Genomic DNA, 8,343 nt, shown 5'->3' with positions numbered 1-8,343 from the left:
GAAGCACATTTGTGAGGTCAGGCACTGATGTTTGCCTGGCTCGCAGTCTCCACTTCATCTCCAATTCATCCCAAAGATTTTGGGTTGAGGTCAGGACTCTGTGCAGGCCAGTAAAGTCCCTCCACCCCAAATTTGCTCATCCATGTCTTTATGGACCTTCTTTGTGCACTGGTACGCAGGCATGTTGGAACAGGAAGGGGCCATCCCCAAACTGCTCCCACAAAGTTGGGGGCATGAAATTGTCAAATGTCTCGGTATGCTGATGCCTTAAGGCAGGGGTAGACAACCTTGGCCCTCCAGCTGTGGTGAAACTACAAATCCCATCATGCCTCTGCCTCTAGGAGTCATGCTTGTAATTGTTAGGGTCTTGCAATGTCTCATGGGACTTGTAGTTTCAAAACAGCTGGAGGGCCAAGGTTGCCTACCCCTGCCTTAAGGGTTCCTTCACTGGAACAAAGGTGCCAAGCCCAACCCCTGAAAAACAACCCCACACCATAACCCTTCCTCCACCAAATGATTTGGACCAGTCCAAAAAGCAAGGTTTATAAAGACCTGGATGAGCGTTTTGGGGTGTAGGAACTTGATTTGACTTGACTTGAGTCCTGACCTCAACCTGATAGAACACTTTTGGGATTAAATAGAGCGGAGATTGCGAGATGGGCCTTCTTGTCCAACATCCGTGCCTGACCTCACAAATTTGCATCTGGAAGAATGGTAAAACATTCCCATAGACACACTCCTAAACCTTGTGGAAAGCCTTCCCAGAAGAGTTGAAGCTGTTGTAGCTGTGAAGGGTGGGCCAACTTAATATTGAACCCAAAATAAGACTGGGATGCTCTTAAAGTTCATGTAAAGGCAGGTGTCCCTATACTTTGACAATATTATATATGTATGGTGGTAGAGAAGAGGTTAAAGGGACTTTTTCCAAACTGCATATAGTTGTTTCAGGCTTGTTGGCAATCATCACTGCAGTACACAGAAACAAAAGCTCCTGGAGTAGGGCTTGGGAAGCAATAAGAAAGTATAACGTTATGTTAGGGGCCTTCCACTAAACCAGTGCAAAACATAACCATCTCCCACCCGGCCACTGTACATAAACGGCCGGGTGGGGCAAGCGATGTACATCACTCAGAAAATGGCGTGGCCTTGCAGCTGCGCAATGCTGTGTGCCTCAGACACGGCACATCACAGATCCGGATATGTGCTGTCTGATTGGCCCCCCAGATCATGTGATGGCTGTGTTCAATCACAGCCATCACACAATGTAAACAGAGGCAGATGCCTCTGTGTCGGCTCTCCTGAGCTCAGTGAGGGGGATTGCTGCAGCCGGTCAGTGATTAGGGATGAGGTTCGAGTCGAACTCATGTTCGACTCGAACATTGGCTGTTCGCAAGTTCGCCGAACAGCGAACAATTTGGGGTGTTCGCGGCAAATTCGAATGCCGCGGAACACCCTTTAAAAGTCTATGGGAGAAATCAAAAGTGCTAATTTTAAAGGCTAATATGCAAGTTATTGTCATAAAAAGTGTTTGGGGACCCAGGTCCTGCCCCAGGGGACATGGATCAATGCAAAAAAAAAGTTTTAAAAACGGCCGTTTTTTCAGGAGCAGTGATTTTAATAATGCTTAAAGTCAAACAATAAAAGTGTAATATCCCTTTAAATTTCGTACCTAGGGGGTGTCTATAGTATGCCTGTAAAGGGGCGCATGCTTCCTGTGTTTAGAACAGTCTGACAGGAAAATGACATTTTGAAGGAAAAAACTCATTTAAAACTACCCGCGGCTATTGCATTGCCGACAATACACATAGAAGTTCATTGATAAAAACGGCATGGGAATTCCCCAAAGGGGAACCCCGAACCAAAATTTAAAAAAAAAAATGACGTGGGGTTCCCCCTAAATTCCATACCAGACCCTTCAGGTCTGGTATGGATTTTAAGGGGAACCCCGCGCCAAAAAAAAAAAAAAAAAAAAAAAAAAACAGCGTGGGGTCCCCCCAAAAATCCATACCAGACCCTTATCCGAGCACGCAACCTGGCAGGCCGCAGGAAAAGACGGGGGGGGACGAGAGTGCGGGCCCCCCCCCTCCTGAACCGTACCAGGCCACATGCCCTCAACATTGGGAGGGTGCTTTGGGGTAGCCCCCCAAATAAAGGAATTGTCAAAAACTGTCTCTTGTCATTTTTAACATTTTTGACAGTTTTTTTAGTGAAATGGTAGGGGTAAGTACCCCCTTACCATTTCACACAGGGGGGGGGGGGCGTGGGATCTGGGGGTCCCCTTGTTAAAGGGGGCTTCCAGATTCCGATAAGCCCCCCGCCCGCAGACCCCCACAACCACCGGCCAGGGTTGTGGGGATGAGGCCCTTGTCCTCATCAACATGGGGACAAGGTGTTTTGGGGGGGCTACCCCAAAGCACCCTCCCAATGTTGAGGGCATGTGGCCTGGTACGGTTCAAGAGGGGGGGCCGCACTCTCGTCCCCCCCTCTTTTCCTGCGGCCTGCCAGGTTGCGTGCTCGGATAAGGGTCTGGTATGGATTTTTGGGCGGACCCCACGCCGTTTATTTTTTTTTTTGGTGCGGGGGTTCCCCTTAAAACCCATACCAGACCTGAAGGGTCTGGTATGGAATTTAGGGGGAACCCCACGTTTTTTTTTTTTTTTTTTAATTGTGGTTCGGGGTTCCCCTTTGGGGAATTCCCATGCCGTTTTTTTTTTATGTGTATTGTCGGCAATGCAATAGTCGCGGGTAGTTTTTAAATGAGTTTTTTCCTTCAAAATGTCATTTTGCTGTCAGACTGTTCTAAACACAGGAAACATGCGCCCCTTTACAGGCATACTATAGACACCCCCCAGGTACGAAATTTAAAGGGATATTACACTTTTATTGTTTGACTTTAAGCATTATTAAAATAACTGCTCCTGAAAAAAACGGCCGTTTTTAAAACTTTTTTTTGCATTGATCCATGTCCCCTGGGGCAGGACCCAGGTCCCCAAACACTTTTTATGACAATAACTTGCATATTAGCCTTTAAAATTAGCACTTTTGATTATTCATGTTCGTGTCCCATAGACTTTAACGGTGTTCGCGTGTTTGAACGAACTTTTTTCCTGTTCGCATGTTCTGGTGCGAACCGAACAGGGGGGTGTTCGGCTCATCCCTATCAGTGATCTGTGTGTTGCTGATGATTTTACTTTTCAGCTACACATAGATCACAGACTGCAGCCATCCCACACCAGTGCACCAAGAAGTACTAGTGTCCCATCAACATCTGTCAGTGTACCAAATAATAAAAAATTTAAAGTGCCCCCGTGGCAAAACTCACCATTTTATTCTCTATTCTAATGTTTGCAAGTATACCTGTGTGTGAGAAATAACTTGTTTTAATATGACATTTTTGTGCAAAAAAAAAAAAAACCCACAAATTTTATTTTATTTTTATTTTCCAAATAATTGTGGGACAAATTATGACTTCAAAAAAACAAATCTTGCCCCTTACTAAATACCTTGGACTGTCTACTTTCCAAAAAGGGATAATTTGGGGATGTTTGTCAAGAAATGAGACAGGCCGTCAGTACAGGTGTGATCGATTTTCAGTGGTTGGTACCATTGTCTGCAGACTATGCACTGATTTGGGTTATTTTTACCAAAGAAATGTAGCAGTATATATTTTGGTCAAAAAATGTCTGAAGAAAAATTACTTATTTACAAGATTTTATAACCGAAACTAAGAAAAACGTGTTTTGTTTTTATAGTGCAAAAAATTACCACCAAAAGAAAGATCTATTTGTGTACTGCATGATGGAACAATTGTCGTCATTTTGAGAAGTGTGTGAGAGTACTGAAAGCCGAAAATTGGCCTGGGCAGGACAAGGGTGAAAGTGTCCAGTATTGAGGTGGTTAAACAAAGTACCAGCATGTGTTCCTTACATTAAATATCCCAAAAATAAGGTGTTTAGGCCCCATTCACACTTGTGGGACTTGTCATGTGACTTTCGCCCCCAGAGTCGCATGACAAGTCGCACCCCATGTTTTCCAATAACTGTTCATATCTGCAACTTCAAAGTAGTTCCTGCACTACTTTGGTCCAACTTTCATGCGACTTTAGGTTCATAGACCTCAATGTAAGCCCTCAAAAGTCGCACTTGCATGATACAGATACGATTTAGGATGCAACTTGTGGATGCCAGCAATAGGGGGGGAAAAAACTACATGAGGTCCCTTCGGATCTGGTATGGATTTTAAGGTGGAACCCAACGCCAAAATAAAATAGATGACATTGGGGCCCCCCAAAATCCATACACAACCCTTATCTGAGCATGCAGCCCTCAGAAAAGGGGGGGGGGGGGTGGGCAAGTGAGCACACATGCCCTCAACATGGGGGGGGGGGGGGGGGGGTCTGAAAATTTGGGAATTTGTTCGGAACTGGAGACCAAACAAAACGTTCTGCACATGTCCAACGACTTTGTGTCACATTGGTCAAAGTCACAACAAAGCCGCATCCATCCAAAGTTGCAGTGCGATTTTAAGCCGCACAAGTGTGAATGATCTCCGAGTCCTAGTTTTAGTATGTCAGTAAATTCATACAAATCTATTTTTTTTTTTTTCCCCAGAAACGCTGGTTTATTACACCGAAGCAGCCTTGTATTCGAGCCATGTGTTCTAAATTGAATACAGCTGTTTTTTACTTAACGTCAGCCATCATTAAGTCCTTGTTTTCTACCATATGCAGCATTTCAACTTTTTTCTAATGTTGTAATCTAAAACTCTTTCAGATTTTAAAGAAAAGAATTCCTCAGAATCCAAAGTACCAGCATGTCAGGACAAGGCTTAATACAGGTCAGTTTTCAATGTTTACTGTATGAAAAGTATTATCCAGTCTTCCTCACATCATACTGTATGCAAAAAGCCATTTTTGGACTAAAATGGGCAATTTGACCTTCTTTTGAAGGTTCCTTTTTAAATGTCAGTTGATCTCTGTTCACTTAGCAATGAATTATTGTAGTCCAGTGATTACTGTATCATGAATGCAAAAATGAAGCCTTGCAGTGTCTAGCTGAACTATTTTGGAGCTTCCATCATTATTCTTGTCAAGATAGACCACTCTTCTAATATTAAATTGCTATATAATTCCTACAGCAGATGATCTTTGGGAGACTGGTCTCAAGAGATTAGCTACAGTGCTGTGAAAAGTATTTTGTCTCCTTCCTAAATTTTTATTTATTTATTTTTTTGCATATTTGTCGCACTTTAAAAGATTTAGATCATCAAAAAAATTTTAATATAACACACAAAGATAACCTGAGTAAATCCAAAATGCAGTTTTTAAATGATGATTTCATTTAAGGGAAAAAAAACTGTCCAAACCTACTTGGCCCTATGGGAAAAAGTAATTGCCACCTAAACCTATTAACTGGTTGTGCCACTCTTGGTGGCAACAACTGCAATCAAACATTTGCATTAACTGGCAGTGAGTCTTTCACATCACTGTGGAGGAACTTTGGCCCACTCTTCATTGCAGAATTGTTTTAATTCAGCCACATTGGAGGGTTTTTGAGCATGAACGGCCTGTGTAAGGTCATGCCACAGCATCTCAATCGGATTTAAAGCGGAGTTCCACTTAAAAAAAAAAAAAAATTAAAAGTCAGCTACAAATACTGCAGCTGCTGACTTTTAATAATCGGACACTTACCTGTCCCAGGGTCCAGCGATGCAGGGACGAAGCTCTCCTCTCTGTGGCGCCGGCATTTTCCCTGTGGGCGCCCGGCTGTGACTTCACAGCCGGGCCGCATAGTGCGCTGTGACTGGTGGGGCAATCATCTGGGACCTGTGACGTGTCCCAGATGATTGCCGAGAGGGAGGTGGGAGAGGAGAACTGACTTGCGGAACCGCAGACCCCTGGGAGGAGGTGGGAGCTGGAACCCTCTAAAAAGAGAGTTTCCGCTCCCCCCCCCCCCCCCAAAAAAAAAATGACATGTTGGGGGTGGGGGGTGGTTCACCTTCCCTTTAAAGCGGAAGTTCCATCAGTGGGTGGAACTCCACTTTAAGTCCAGACTTTGACTAGGCCATTCAAACCTTAATTTTGTTTTTTTGAGTGGAGATCATTGGAGTAGTAGTGGCTTCCAGGGGCAACAGCCAGGTATGGTATATACATGGTTACATTGGTCCAATCTGGACCAATGTAACAATGCCAAAATATACCATACCCGGAATTCTCCTTTAACCCCTTCCTGATCGCACTATAGCGGAATGATGGCTACAGTGCGGCTGCACCTTGCTGGGAGCCATCGCCTTGCCATCATATGACGACCTCCCATGCTTGCGTGCCCCCAGTGGCACGCATCGGCAGTGATCTGTGATTGCTGTGTCTTTAGGATGCAGCAGATTGGGGTAAAGAGCCAATCACGGAGGCTCTTTACCACGTGATCAGCAGTGTCCAATCACAGCTGATCACGGATGTAAGTAGGATTTGCCAGTTATCGGCATTCCTCCCCTTATGCTGAGAGGGCGAGAGGAAAGCCGAAAACCGGCAAATCCACACTGGACATCTGCACTGACAATCGGGGCACTGATCATCAGTGTCCTGATGATCAGTGCAGCCCCAACAGTTCCCATCAGTGATGCCTGTCAGTGCAGCATGTCTGTACAGTCTCATCAGTGAAGGAGAAAAATTACTTCTTTACAAAATTTTATAAACTTTTTTTTTTTTTTTGTTTATCAAAAAAATAATAACACAAGTGGTGATTAACCATTTGCTTACTGGGCACTTTCACCCCCTTCCTGCCCAGGCCAATTTTCAGCTTTCAGCGCTGTCACTCTTCGAATGACAATTGCGCAGTCATGCAACACTCTACCCAAATTTAAATGATCATTCCCCCCCCCCCCCCCCCCCACAAATAGAGCCTTCTTTTGGTGGTATTTAATCACTACTGGGTTTTTTTATTTCTTGCTAAAAAAAAAAACAAAAAAAAATGAATATAGTTATAGTTTTGTTATAAAATTTGCAAACAGGTAATTTTTCTCCTTCATTGATAAGTGGCACTGATTGGCAGCACTGATATGCATTGGCAGGTGGCACTGGTGGGAACTACCAGGCCGCACTGGTGGGCACAGATGCGGCAGTGGCTCTCCCTGTTCCTATGACAGAAGCCGATGATCGCCAATTACTGATCTTCTGTTTACATCATGTAATCAGCTGTCATTGGCTGACAGCTGATCATGTGGTAAGGGGCCGGGATTGGATACTCCGATCTGTGATCAGCTGAGTCTCATTGACTCGAACAGAGCGTGCCGGCAGCTAATGCACAGGAGGACGTCCATTGATGCCCTCCCAGCAATTAAGGCCCATGCCGTAGCAGTCTTTCGGCTATACTGCGGGCGGGAAGTGGTTAAATACCACCAAAAGAAAGCTCTATCTGTCTCAAAAAAATTATAAAAATTTTGTTTGGGTACAGTGTTGAATGACGACGCAATTGTTATTCAAAGTGTGACCTCACTGAAAGCTGAAAATTGGTCTGGGCAGGAAGGGGGTGAAAGTGCCCAGTCAAGACTATGAAAGACAAGCGATCAGTTGTCAAAACATTCTACAATACAATTGATTTCAGATATTTTGCAGTTGTAGTAGATTAACTGCATGACAACGAATACCCTGTGTAATTTCTCATGGTAAAATTGACATGGCAAAGAGTGCCATGAGATTTTAGAACATTTTGTGAATAAAAATCACCTGTTAAAGCTGAATTCCAGGCAGATATCAATACATGAATTATGTAAAATGCATAAAAACACTAAATGCAAGCAGTGACAGTAACTGTATTTGCCTTGGTATCAGTTTATTGCAGTCCCCTGTAACACTCTGGGGGAGGGGAAAGCAATACAATGAGCCAGTCAGGTGTTCTGCAGTACAAGGTGCATTCTGATAGGAGAAAGCAGAGTGACAGGGAGATGGGTTCATCAGTGTGCTACTTTTCCTTTCACTGTCCAGTCACAAGCTGAGAGAGGCACCTCCTAACTGTTACTTAACTGCCGCAGTGAAAACTTGTTTCAGGACTATGCTGTGTAGTAGAGCTGTGTAAATATCAGGAATGGATAAACAAACACAAAACAGGTGAAATGGCACCCTGTGGATTTTATCTGTGTGTTTTTGTTGTTTTGGTGTCCGCTTTAAACCATAAAGGAGAAGGAACACGCTCAGCTGACCCCTGAAGCAAGGACCTGGTCTGTGCCTCAATCCCTTTTTTCCTAATGGGCTCTTTCATTTACACAGCCAATTTCAGCGTACAACAAGAAGTAGGGCTTTCACTAAGAGTATGCTCTGTACCTTGGGACCATTGCATTGTGATAATG

General features: G+C 44.1%; 1 protein-coding gene across 1 annotated transcript in view; it reads left to right on the top strand.

The window, feature by feature from the left end:
- Window positions 1–8,343, top strand: part of CEP41 (centrosomal protein 41) — a 67,133-nt gene that overhangs the window by 18,778 nt on the left and 40,012 nt on the right. The window contains exon 2 of the mRNA XM_073619427.1: window positions 4,773–4,836. Within this exon, the coding sequence (XP_073475528.1) occupies window positions 4,773–4,836 (64 nt within the window). The remainder of the gene's footprint in view (window positions 1–4,772; window positions 4,837–8,343) is intronic.

This window comes from Aquarana catesbeiana, linkage group LG03 (assembly GCF_042186555.1).
Source record: "Aquarana catesbeiana isolate 2022-GZ linkage group LG03, ASM4218655v1, whole genome shotgun sequence".
In the NCBI taxonomy this organism is placed as follows: domain Eukaryota; kingdom Metazoa; phylum Chordata; class Amphibia; order Anura; family Ranidae; genus Aquarana; species Aquarana catesbeiana.
The sequence above is the reverse complement of the archived record's forward strand: the minus strand, read 5'-3'. Positions and strand labels throughout refer to the sequence as shown.